The 12,934-nt window shown below is 45.3% G+C and overlaps 1 protein-coding gene across 10 annotated transcripts in view; it reads left to right on the plus strand.

The window, feature by feature from the left end:
- Window positions 1-12,934, plus strand: part of LOC128622156 (probable E3 ubiquitin-protein ligase HERC1) — a 63,342-nt gene that overhangs the window by 26,316 nt on the left and 24,092 nt on the right. For 7 of the 10 annotated variants that reach the window (XR_008388357.1, XR_008388358.1, XM_053648427.1 and 4 more), the window contains exons 29-41: window positions 1-45; window positions 277-517; window positions 696-880; window positions 4,040-4,204; window positions 4,315-4,412; window positions 4,495-4,608; window positions 4,769-4,936; window positions 5,088-5,327; window positions 5,782-5,865; window positions 6,696-6,915; window positions 7,753-8,026; window positions 9,154-9,860; window positions 12,471-12,663. The exon at window positions 1-45 is cut by the window's left edge and continues 76 nt beyond it. Coding sequence is in view for 8 of the 10 variants with exons in the window: in XM_053648427.1 (XP_053504402.1) it covers window positions 1-45; window positions 277-517; window positions 696-880; window positions 4,040-4,204; window positions 4,315-4,412; window positions 4,495-4,608; window positions 4,769-4,936; window positions 5,088-5,327; window positions 5,782-5,865; window positions 6,696-6,915; window positions 7,753-8,026; window positions 9,154-9,860; window positions 12,471-12,663 (2,734 nt within the window). In the remaining 2 variants the exon portion in view is untranslated. The remainder of the gene's footprint in view (window positions 46-276; window positions 518-695; window positions 881-4,039; window positions 4,205-4,314; window positions 4,413-4,494; window positions 4,609-4,768; window positions 4,937-5,087; window positions 5,328-5,781; window positions 5,866-6,695; window positions 6,916-7,752; window positions 8,027-9,153; window positions 9,861-12,470; window positions 12,664-12,934) is intronic. The other 3 variants (XM_053648432.1, XM_053648428.1, XM_053648433.1) reach the window with 3 other exon arrangements.

Consider the following 12,934-nt stretch of genomic DNA (forward strand, 5'->3'; position numbering starts at 1 on the left):
TGCGTGTGCTCAGGCAGAAAGTATCTGTGGAGAAAAAGCAGAAAGGTAAATCAAAACAAACAAAAAAAATCTTAAACTGTATTACACCACAGTAAAACATGTACGATGTGTCTTTTTTTTTCAATAAATTCAAAATTATTTCAAAATCATTGACGCATTTCTGTGGTATAAGAGGAATAAAACGCTTTGTGGCGCTAACGGTAACTCATCACACCACCATGTTGTTGATGGTAAAAAATAAAATAAAAAAATAAGTGTTTTATTTCTTACCTTTAGGTTCTTGCCAGCAGCTGCTTCTGGCTGCCGTATTTGCTCTGAATTTCCGCTACGAGCCGGAGGATCTGGTGCTGCTGGTCCGTGGCGGCCTGCTGGAACTGCTCTCGGCTCTCACCCAGAACGCATGCGTGTTAGTGAACCATCGCTGGCTCGCCTCCTCCGTCTCGGCCACCGCACTGATGAGCGGCGCCGTGAGACTTGCATCAGCACGCCTGCTCCAGAGTCTCGTCATAGCAGCCAGGTAACACACACACACACATATCACAGAGACTGTGGAGAAGTAAAGTGATTCATCTGATGTCTGAATTCTTCATAATTAGGTCAATGCTTGTTTTATTTAATGAACTGTAATTAACTGTAATGTATATAATGTGTGTTTATGCGTGTGTAAAAAAACAAAAAAACAAAACAAAACCCAGCTCGTGTGAGGGCTCCTTGCCGCTGGACGTGTCTCAGGCTCTGATGGATGTGATGTGTGAGCAGCTGCAGGGGCTCTTATACACCTACCACCACCACCACCAGCAGCAGCAGCAGGAGGTGCTGGAGAGCAGCACACAGTGTGAACTAGAACATGACCCGGCCAATACAACAGCCAAGCAAGAGAGTGAGTCAAAACCATTTAATACCCTACCTCTACACCCTAACCCTAACTTTAATATCCTGCACACTACCCCTAACTTTAATACCCTAACACTACCCCTACACCCTACCCCTAACTTTAATATCCTGCACACTACCCCTAATTTTAATACCCTGCACTCTATCCCTACATCCCACCCCTAACTTTAATACCCTAACACTACCCCTACACCCTACCCCTAACTTTAATACCCTGCACACTACCCCTAACTTTAATACCCTGCACACTACCCCTAACTTTAATATCCTGCACACTACCCCTAACTTTAATACCCTGAACACTACCCCTACACCCTACCCCTAACTTTAATACCCTGAACACTACCCCTACACCCTACCCCAAACTTTAATACTATGCACACTACCCCTACATCTCACCCCTAACTTTAATACCCTAACACTACCCCTACACCCTACCCCTAACTTTAATATCCTGCACACTACCCCTAACTTTAATACCCTAACACTACCCCTACACCCTACCCCTAACTTTAATACCCTGAACACTACCCCTACACCCTACCCCAAACTTTAATACTATGCACACTACCCCTACATCTCACCCCTAACTTTAATACCCTAACACTACCCCTACACCCTACCCCTAACTTTAATATCCTGCACACTACCCCTAACTTTAATACCCTAACACTACCCCTACACCCTACCCCTAACTTTAATACCCTGCACACTACCCCTAACTTTAATACCCTGAACACTACCCCTACACCCTACCCCTAACTTTAATATCCTGCACAGTACCCCTAATTTTAATACCCTGCACTCTATCCCTACATCCCACCCCTAACTTTAATACCCTAACACTACCCCTACACCCTACCCCTAACTTTAATATCCTGCACACTACCCCTAACTTTAATACCCTGCACACTACCCCTAACTTTAATACCCTGAACACTACCCCTACACCCTACCCCTAACTTTAATACCCTGAACACTACCCCTACACCCTACCCCTAACTTTAATATCCTGCACACTACCCCTAACTTTAATACCCTAACACTACCCCTAACTTTAATACCCTAACACTACCCCTACACCCTACCCCTAACTTTAATATCCTGCACACTACCCCTAACTTTAATACCCTGAACACTACCCCTACACCCTACCCCTAACTTTAATATTCTGCACACTACCCCTAATTTTAATACCCTGCACTCTATCCCTACACCCTACCCCTAACTTTAATACCCTAACACTACCCCTACACCCTACCCCTAACTTTAATATCCTGCACACTACCCTAACTTTAATACCCTAACACTACCCCTACACCCTACCCCTAACTTTAATATCCTGCACACTACCCTAATTTTAATACCCGGCACTCTATCCCTACATCCCACCCCTAACTTTAATACCCTAACACTACCCCTAACTTTAATACCCTGCACACTACCCCTAACTTTAATACCCTAACACTACCCCTACACCCTACCCCTAACTTTAATATCCTGCACACTACGCCTAACTTTAATACCCTAACACTACCCCTACACCCTACCCCTAACTTTAATATCCTGCACACTACCCCTAACTTTAATACCCTAACACTACTCCTACACCCTACCCCTAACTTTAATACCCTGCACACTACCCCTAACTTTAATACCCTGAACACTACCCCTACACCCTACCCCTAACTTTAATACCCTAACACTACCCCTACACCCTACCCCTAACTTTAATACCCTAACACTACCCCTACACCCTACCCCTAACTTTAATACCCTAACACTACCCCTACACCCTACCCCTAACTTTAATATCCTGCACACTACCCCTAACTTTAATACCCTGAACACTACCCCTACACCCTACCCCTAACTTTAATATCCTGCACACTACCCCTAACTTTAATACCCTAACACTACCCCTACCCATAACTTTAATATCCTGCACACTACCCCTAATTTTAATACCCTAACACTACCCCTACACCCTACCCCTAACTTTAATACCCTGCACACTACCCCTAACTTTAATACCCTGCACACTACCCCTAACTTTAATACCCTGAACACTACCCCTACACCCTACTCCTAACTTTAATACCCTGAACACTACCCCTACACCCTACCCCTAACTTTAATATCCTGCACACTACCCCTAATTTTAATACCCTGAACTCTATCCCTACATCCCACCCCTAACTTTAATACCCTAACACTACCCCTACACCCTACCCCTAACTTTAATACCCTGCACACTACCCCTAACTTTAATTCCCTGCACACTACCCCTAACTTTAATACCCTGAACACTACCCATACACCCTACCCCTAACTTTAATATCCTGCACACTACCCCTACACCCTACCCCTAACTTTAATACTATGCACACTACCCCTACATCCCACGCCTAACTTTAATACCCTAACACTACCCCTACACTCTACCCCTAACTTTAATACCCTGCACACTACCCCTACACCCTACCCCTAACTTTAATACCCTGAACACTACCCCTACACCATACCCCTAACTTTAATACCCTGAACACTACCCCTACACCATACTCCTAGCTTTAACCACCCTACACATTACTTCCCCTACACCCTTCTTTTAACTTACACCATAGCCCTATACCCTAAAACTAGCTTTAATACCCTGCACACTACCCCTACATCCTACCCCTAATCTTAATACCCTACACCCTACCCCTAACTTTAATACCCTACAAACTGCCCCTACATCGTACCCCTAACTTTATTACCCTGCACCATACCCCAACCTTAACCACTCTACACGCGACCTACCCCTAACCTTAGGCATAATTTACCCCTAACCTCAATACCTTAGGCATAATTTACCCCTAACCTCAATACCTTAGGCATAATTTACTCCTAACCTCAATACCTTAGGCATAATTTACCCCTAACCTCAATACCTTAGGCATAATTTACCCCTAACCTCAATACCTTAGGCATAATTTACCCCTAACCTCAATACCTTAGGCATAGTTTACTCCTAACCTCAATACCTTAGGCATAATTTACCCTACACCATACCTTAACATGATACACACCACTGTCATTAACGAGGTAGTGTGTGTGTCTGTGTGTGTGTGTGTGTGTGTGTGCGCGTGTAATGCCGCAGTAGGATCGGCGGCATCGTACAGTAACAAAGTCATGGAGTCGCAGCTCGCAGACTTTCTAGTCTTCCTCAGACGCGTGCTCTCGCCATCAGTGACCAAACGAGTTTCATCGTTCTCCAAGTGGATTGACCCTCTGATGACCATCATCTCCTGCCACAGCAGCTCAGGTAGCGTCAGGGGGAAAAAACAACAACAACATTATTTTCTAATTTAAACTTAATAACAGTAACAAGTTCATTTGCATTTGAATTTCAATACTAACGCGCAATTCTTCCAGGTAATCCTCGCTTCCATAATCTCCGCACCAAGCTGCTGGCGTTCCACATCCTCGAAGCGTTACTTCCAGCCTGCGCAGATTCGCTGCAGATGAAACAGGTGAGAAAAGCTACAAAATCAAACCCTTAGTCACGTCTGGTTTGATTTTTAATGCTGTTTTGTGCTTTTTTTTTTAATGCAGATAGTCGATCAGCTGTTTGGTCTTTTATCCATGTACATGTGGGAGGAGCCTCTGGTCTCGGGACGAAATCTGGAAAATAGGAATCTAGACAAAGTGCCTGCGAGCTTAAAGAAGGTACGAAGTTTTTTAGAAGTTTTGTGATCACTAGAGGGTGCTCTACGCAGCTATTTTAAATGTTTTATTCAATTATTTTAACGAATATGTTTCTCTGGCCACCACATAATAGCAGGCATGGCTGTACTCACAGTTTCGTTGTGTTCTGCTTGTATTTCAGGAGAGCGGTGCGGAGGACGAGTGCATTCCCATCGGCGATTTCTCCTTCGACCCTCACAAGGTTCTCTGCTGTTCTCTGGAGAGCGGGAACGTCCTCTCACATGGTTCCGGAGGCAAAGGTTACGGCCTCGCCACCACTGCCATCACCTCCGGCTGCTTCACCTGGAAGGTACGACTACACAAGAGTCACATCCTTGTCTGTTGGCTTAACGTTGCTCAGGAACTTTTGTGTGTATAGTATAGTAATAGCTATATAATGTATAGTATAGCTAATGAATCAAATTAAACCGTATCCTTCTGAATGAATCCTTCCCACCCAGTTCTACATCACGAAAGAGAACCGAGGGAACGAGGGAACGTGTATCGGAGTGGCGCGCTGGCCCATTCGCGACTACAACCACCGCAGCACCACGGACATGTGGCTGTACCGCGCCTACAGCGGCAGCCTGTACCATGGGGGTGAGCTGGGTCGCGCACTGCCCTCCTTCACCCAGGGAGACACCATCACCTGCATCCTGGACATGGAGGCCCGGACCATCTCCTTTGCCAAAAACAACCGGGTCAGAACTTTAAAAAATAAATAAATAAATAAAATCATTTCTAGTTTACAGCAGCAGGACGCAGAACATACGTCAGCAGAGTTTAACGTTCTACAAATGAGAAGCGAACTGAGGGGGCGGAGCTATGCTTCTTTTCCCCCGCCTACTTTATGTGGTTATTATGCTCCTTTTAAGTAGACAGCTGTAGCTGGATATATCGTATTAGCCGGGTGCTACAAGTGAAACCATGGCAACCCGAAACCAGTAAAGTAAAGACGGCCACTAGCGTGGACCAGTGTAGAGCGAAAAATCACCACCTGAGTAAATGCAGCACTCGTGCCCATTTATAACGACTATATCTGAACGTAATTACTGGTTAATTCCTGGCTAATGTCAGGGTTGAATTGATTTTATTGTGTGTGTTAATTGGGAGTCTCTTTCCACGTGTGATTCTTGCTGACTCTCTGGCACGCAGGAACCCAAGCTGGCGTTCGAGGGCGTGGATGCTACAGAGCTTTACCCCTGTGTGCTCTTCTACAGCAGTAACCCAGGAGAGAAGGTGTGTACACTACTACCACCATCATCACCATCACGCAGTGTAAACACTCTCAGCAAACATCCGAATGTTTCTGTTAGCTTTACTGAAGATATTGTATTGGAATACATTATAGTTATTTCATATACACTACTGGTCAAAAGTTTAGACTCACTCATTCTTGATTTATTTATTTATTTCTCCACATTTTAGAATAATAATAAAGTCATCAAAACTCTGGAGTAACACAAATGGAACTATGGGAATTATGTTGTGATCAAAAAAATCCAAAATAAATCAAAATAATTGAATATTTTAGCATCTTAAAAGTAGATGACCTTTTTGCAGAGAATTCCCAGAAATGTTTTCTTGGCATTTTCTCAACTGGTTTCTTGAGGAATCTCCCTGAGATGCTTTTAAACGGTATTAAAGGAGTTCCCACCTATGCCGGACACTTATCGGCTGCTTTTCGGAACATTTCCCTCCGAGTCGTCCGTTTAAATTATTATTTTGTAAATAAAATGTTAGTTTTGTAAGTAAATAAACGAATACGTCGGCACGATTATATTTTTGTCTATGACACCAATTTCAAACATTTAATCATACACCTTCAGATCAACCGGTTTTTAACTACATGAGAAACGTTTCAGTCGAGCGTCCACAAACTTTTGACCGGTAGTGTATAGCCTTCTTTTTTATTTATTTATTTGTTTTTTTAAAATTATATCTGTCCAGATAATCCTCCTAAATTTAACCTTACCCTTTCTATAGTAACAGCTCATTCTCAGGGGCTGCGAGGAATAAAGGTGGTTTCAACGTATTCTCTGACTCTCTGAAATTGTTTCCATCTGTAGGTGGCGCTGTGTGACCTGCAGATGCGCGGCGTGCCCAGCGACCTTTTGCCCGGCGACCCCCTGTGCTGCCCGCGCGTAGCCGTGCTCCTGGAGGCCACGGTTCAGCTCCTGAGGCGACTACATCACACCGAGGCCTGGACTCCACACATCAACCAGTACATGAGCCGACACCTGGAGCTCATCAGCGTCGTAATGAGGGAGGGAACGCAACACACCCAGGGTGCGTTCCGACTCTATCAGACACTATCAGACCCTATCAGACATTATCAGACCCTATCAGACACTATCAGACATTATCGGACAGTATCAGACACTATCAGACACTATCGGACCCTATCAGACACTATCAGACACTATCAGACATTATCGGACAGTATCAGACACTATGACACTATCAGACACTATCGGACAGTATCAGACACTATCAAACACTATCAGACACTATCAGACATTATCGGACAGTATCAGACACTATCAGACACTATCAGACATTATCAGACCCTATCAGACACTATCAGACATTATCGGACAGTATCAGACACTATCAGACACTATCGGACCCTATCAGACACTATCAGACACTATCAGACATTATCGGACAGTATCAGACACTATGACACTATCAGACACTATCGGACAGTATCAGACACTATCAAACACTATCAGACACTATCAGACATTATCAGACCCTATCAAACACTATCAGACACTTTTAGACATTATCAGACAGTATCAGACACTATCAGACATTATCAGATAGTATCAGAGACTATAAGACACTATCAGACACTATCAGACATTATCAGACAGTATCAGACACTATCAGACACTATCAGACACTGATATTGCCAATCGTTTGCCATTAACGTCTAAGTTTCACTGTTAAACGCCAACATTAACGCTTTTAAATGTTAATATTTGTAATCAGTGTCGGCTCTCAATCGCTATCCACAAAAAACTCCAAAATGGATCGATAGGTGAAACCAGTATTTTATCCTCCGCTGGGACTGAAAAGATTTTTCCGGATTCAATTCTGTTGTTTTTTTTTTTTGCCCAGGAGGTGGCGGTAAGGAGCAGGCTGAAGGTGGGGAGGACGCGGAGCGGGAGTGGAAGGTGAGGAGCCCTGACCTGCTGTGTGACGGACAGCTCGGCGTGCTGTGTTCGGACGTGTGGCCCGTCCTGGCTCTGATCGGAGGGGTGGACGGCGGCCTGAGGGCGGGTGGGGCGTGTCTGCACAAACCCAGTGGCCGGCGGGCCACCCTGTTAGGGGTAGTGAAGGAGGGCAGCAGCCTCGCTAAGCTGCAGTGGGAGGAGACTGATCTGACTGTGAGGTAAGAGTATGTCTACACCAACGCTGTTACAGGAAAATAAACACCCAGGCGGAGTCACTGTGACCGTCCCGAAGGTGATTATTTCCTGTAATGGCACCACACGCAGTGAGTGTTTTATTCCTCTTATACCGCATTCACTCCGTCCTGTCATCCGTCTCTCTCACTGCCATGAGAAGTGATCCGTTCCTCTGCATCTTTATTCCTTTCCTTTTTCTGTTGTTTTCTTTCTCTCTTTTTATTTTATTTTTATTCCTAATCATTTTTTCTTCTTTTCTCCTCTTTTTCTTTCCTTTCATCGTCTTTCCCCACCCTTTCCTTCCTTTCTGCTCTCCTCCCCTTACTTCCCTTGCATTTCCATTGATCTTTCCTTCCATTCTTCTCTTCCTTTGCTCTCTTCTTTCCCGATCTCCGTTTATCCGTTCTTTCTTCTCTTCCTTTTCCTTTCATTATTTCTCCTCCCTCCCTCCCTTTCTTTCCTTCCTTTTCTTTTCATCTTCTTTCCTCCCTGTCTTCCCTTTATTCTCTTCATTTTCCTTTCGTATCCTTTTCTCTCGTTCTACCCCTCCTTTTATTCCGATACCCTCTCTTCTCTTTATTCCCTTCCTTTTTATTTACCGTCTTTACTTGCATTCTTTCTTTCCTTTAACTTTGATCATCTTTCCTCCCTTTCTTACCCCCCTGTCCTTTTCTTCCGATGTCCTCCCTTTCTTCGTTACCCTTCCTTTTCCTGTTATCATCTTTTCTCTCTTTCTACCCCTCCTTTTCTCCTGATTTCCACTTTTACCGTTCTCTTTCCTCTCACCTCTTCTTTCTTCTCCCCTTCTATGCCCGTTGATCCTTTTTTCCTTCCTTTCTATCTCTCCTTTTCCTCTGTTCTCTGCTCTTCCCTTTCCTTTGATCTTCTCTCCCCTTTTCCTTTATCCCTCCTTTTTCTCCTCTTTTATCCCACATTTATTTTTTTTCTCCAAATCCCCTCATTTTCTTCCACTTTGGTATCTCCTTGTCTCTCCCCTTCCCCACCCCCTGCCACTTCTCTGATTTTTTCCACTCCTTCTTCCCCTACCATCCTCTGTTCTCTCTCACTTCTCTCTCACTTCTCTCTCCATCGTACTCTCACTAACTCAAAGCTTCCTGAATTCTTGGTCACCCAGCGACACTCCGCTCTCGTCCCTGGAGCCGTGTGACGTGCCTCAGCTGGACATGTCGCACTGCAGCAGCTTCACTGCCTCCACCATCTTCGATCTCATCCTGCTGACAGGCGTGCTCGAGGAGGTGGAGCCTAAATCCAGAACCAGGGCACGAACGCATTCTCGCAAGCAGATCGGGTCGGAGGGTGGAACCAGGAGTGAACTCGAGAAGAAGCTGGACGAGGACATCACGCGCGTCATCATGCTGGAAGAAAACGACACGGAAAGCGACGAGTTCCAAGAATCCATAAAGGTCCCAAAGCCTCCGGGAGAAGCGCAGGAAGGCGTGGCCTTCACTGCGCAACAGAAAGCGGACGCGTTCGCCCTGGAGCTGCGCGCCGTCCGGGTCTCGTACCTCCTCCTCGGAGCGCTGAAGTCTCTGGCTGTGATTCTGAACTGCAGCAAGTTCACAGACCTGCTCCTGGTGCCCAAAGCAGAGCCGAGCGGCGGCGCGGGCGGCCCCGAGCAGTCGAGCGTCGAGCTGCGATCCGTGCTACAGTTCCTGGTGCGCAGCATGGTGAAGTGGGCGGTCAGGCCGTGTCCAATAAAACAGCACGTCACCATGTCTGATCTGGAGAGAGCGCAGATAATGATCTTTAAAGGAGCTTTATGGAGACTGCAGGAAGATGGAGACAAGGAGAATAAAGGTATGTGATGCAAGTGACGCATTTCTTAGCATACGTGCTCTCACTCTAGTTCACAGCACAGTGAGAAAGCGATTCAGCTCTGAATCAACTCTGAATCGACTCGACTGCAGGAAGTGACTCAAACATGCCGTGTGTTTTGGGTTAAAGCTGATATAATATCCATGTCATGATAAATTACATCACAAAAAAATCTATTTAATTACAAACCGACTGGGAGCAGCTGACCATGTTAAGATTTTATACTTATTTTCTACTCTGTACTTTATCTCTCTCTCTCGCTCCCTCTCTCCTTTTTCTGTACCTTCTTTCTCTCCTTCTTCTGTACCCTCTCTCTCTCCTTCTTCTGTACCCTCTCCCTCTCTCCTTCTTCTGTACCCTCTCCCTCTCTCCTTCTTCTGTACCCTCTCTCTCCTACTTCTGTACCTTCTCTCTCTCCTTCTTCTGTACCCTCTCTCTCTCCTTCTTCTGTACCCTCTCCCTCTCTCCTTCTTCTGTACCCTCTCTCTCTCCTTCTTCTGTACCCTCTCCCTCTCTCCTTCTTCTGTACCCTCTCTCTCCTTCTTCTGTACCGTCCCTCTCTCCTTCTTCTGTACCCTCTCCCTCTCCTTCTTCTGTACCCTCTCTCTCGCGCCCTCTCTCTCTCTCTCTCCTTCTTCTGTATCCTCTCTCTCTCCTTCTTCTGTACCCTCTCTCTATCTCGCTCTCTCTCTCTCCTTCTGTACCCTCTCTCTCTCTCGCTCTCTCTCTCTCTCTGTCTCTCTCTCTCTCTTTCTTCTGTACCCTCTTTCTCTCCTTCTTCTGTACCCTCCCTCTCCTTCTTCTGTACCCTCTCTCTCGCTCCCTCTCTCTCTCTCTCTCCTTCTTCTGTATCCTCTCTCTCTCCTTCTTCTGTACCCTCTCTCTATCTCGCTCTCTCTCTCTCCTTCTGTACCCTCTCTCTCTCCCTCTTTCTCTCTCGCTCTCTCTCTCACTCCCTCTCTCCTTCTTCTGTACCCTCTCTTTCGCTCGCTCTAATTCTTCTGTACTCTCTCTCTCTCTCTCTCTCTCCTTCTGTACCCTCTCTCTCTCTCTCTCCTTCTGTACCCTCTCTCTCACTCCCGCACATTCTTCTGTACTATCTTTCTCTCTCTCTCACTCCTTCTTCTGTACTCTCCCTCTATCTCTTTCCTCTATCTCACTCTCCCATGGGTATCCCTATTTTATTCTCTTCCTCCTTATAATCTTTATCTATTACCTGTCATTTATACTCTTTCACTCCTTCTCACTCTCTCTCTCTTTCTTCTGTACCCTCTCTCTCCTTCTTCTGTACCCCCCCCCTCTCTCTCTCTCTCCTTCTGTACCCTCTCTCTCTCTCGCTCCCTCTCTCTCTCCTTCTGTACCCTCTCTCTCTCTCCTTCTTCTGTACCCTCTCTCTCCTTCTTCTGTACCCCCCCCTCTCTCCTTCTGTACCCTCTCTCTCTCTCCCTCTCTCTCTCTCTCTCTCTCTCTCTCTCTCTCTCCTTCTTCTGTACCCTCTCTCTCTCTCTCGCTCTCTCTCCTTCTGTACCCTCTCTCTCTCCCTCTTTCTCTCTCGCTCTCTCTCTCGCTCCCTCTCTCGCTCCCCCTCTCCTTCTTCTGTACTATCTTTCTCTCTCTCTCACTCCTTCTTCTGTACCCATTCCTCTATCTCTTTCCTCTATCGCACTCTCCCATGGGTGTCCCTATTTTATACTCTTCCTCCTTATAATCTTTATCTATTACCTGTCATTTATGCTCTTTCACTCTTTCTCACGCTCTCTTCTTATCCTTTGTGACCTTTATCCCTCTTTTATAGCCTCTCTCTTTATCTTTCTATTTTTCCTGTCACATTCCTACCAATTATTTTCTCTCCCTCTCTTTCTTCTTTTTCTTCTTTTATACCTTCTCTCACCCTCCATTGTTCCGGTCACCTTCTTTCCAATTATTTTCACCCACTTTCTTCTTTCTCTTCTTTTATACTCTCTCCCTCTCTCTTTTTCCTGTCACCTTCCTCCCAATTACTTTCTCTCCCTCTCTTTCTTTTTTCTCTCCTTTTATACTCTCATCATACCTTTCTCTCTCTCTCTCTCTCTCTCTTTCTCTCTCTTATATTCTCATAATTTCTCTTTTACACCCTCTTTCTGTATCTCTCTTTCAATGTAAAATCTATATTTTGAACATTTCATTTGAAAAAAACCGTGATACATATTGTGTATCATAGAAAGAAATCATGATATGATTATTTGGTCATATCACCCGGCCCTGGATGCGATACACAATGTGTTAAACTAGTTATTTACAGAAATATGGAATTATTTATTGACCGCTGGCTCTGCGTTCTCTGTCTTTCGGGGGATTTTTGTGATTCCTGCACGTGCTTGTTAATCATATAATCAGACTATAATCAGACTATAATCAGACTAAAAGGGGCTAATAGTCAGAAAAGATGTGATCAGGATGTCCCTGCTGTTTGTATACAGTTTGATGAAATGTCCTCCCTTCATTTTTAAGACTAGGCACGGTGTAAAAATTCTCTTCTATGTTTTTTTATTCTCTATGCTACAATTAGTGATATTTTTCATACCCACCACATGCTTTATTTCCCCCCCACAGGTCACGGCACGTCTCAGCCGGTGTCCCAGTCGTCCAGCTCCATGTCTCTGCACAGCAACGCCTCCGACGTGACCGCCGCGTTCGGGCAGTCGACGTCGTCCTCCACCAACGACCTGACGTCTTCCCTCCTCACCGCTTTACAGGCTGACGGCTTGGACAATTTTAACCCTTTCCTTCCCATCAGCATCCTGCAGTGAGTAGAGGACACACACACACACACACACACATCTCCGACTGGCACAGAAGCCTTTCCTCAATAATTATATCACTCTTTAATCCTGTTACGCTCTTTCAGTTTTAAAAGAAGTGATTATTTTATCCAGTTATATGCACTCACACACACACACACACACACACACACACACACACACACACACACACTTAGAGTCAGCTGTCTGATGTTGGCTGGATGTGTTTACTCCAGATCAGACAGCTGCACAGATGAGACTCACAGTTTGGTTCCT

Source organism: Ictalurus furcatus, chromosome 18, assembly GCF_023375685.1.
Source record: "Ictalurus furcatus strain D&B chromosome 18, Billie_1.0, whole genome shotgun sequence".
Classification (NCBI taxonomy): domain Eukaryota; kingdom Metazoa; phylum Chordata; class Actinopteri; order Siluriformes; family Ictaluridae; genus Ictalurus; species Ictalurus furcatus.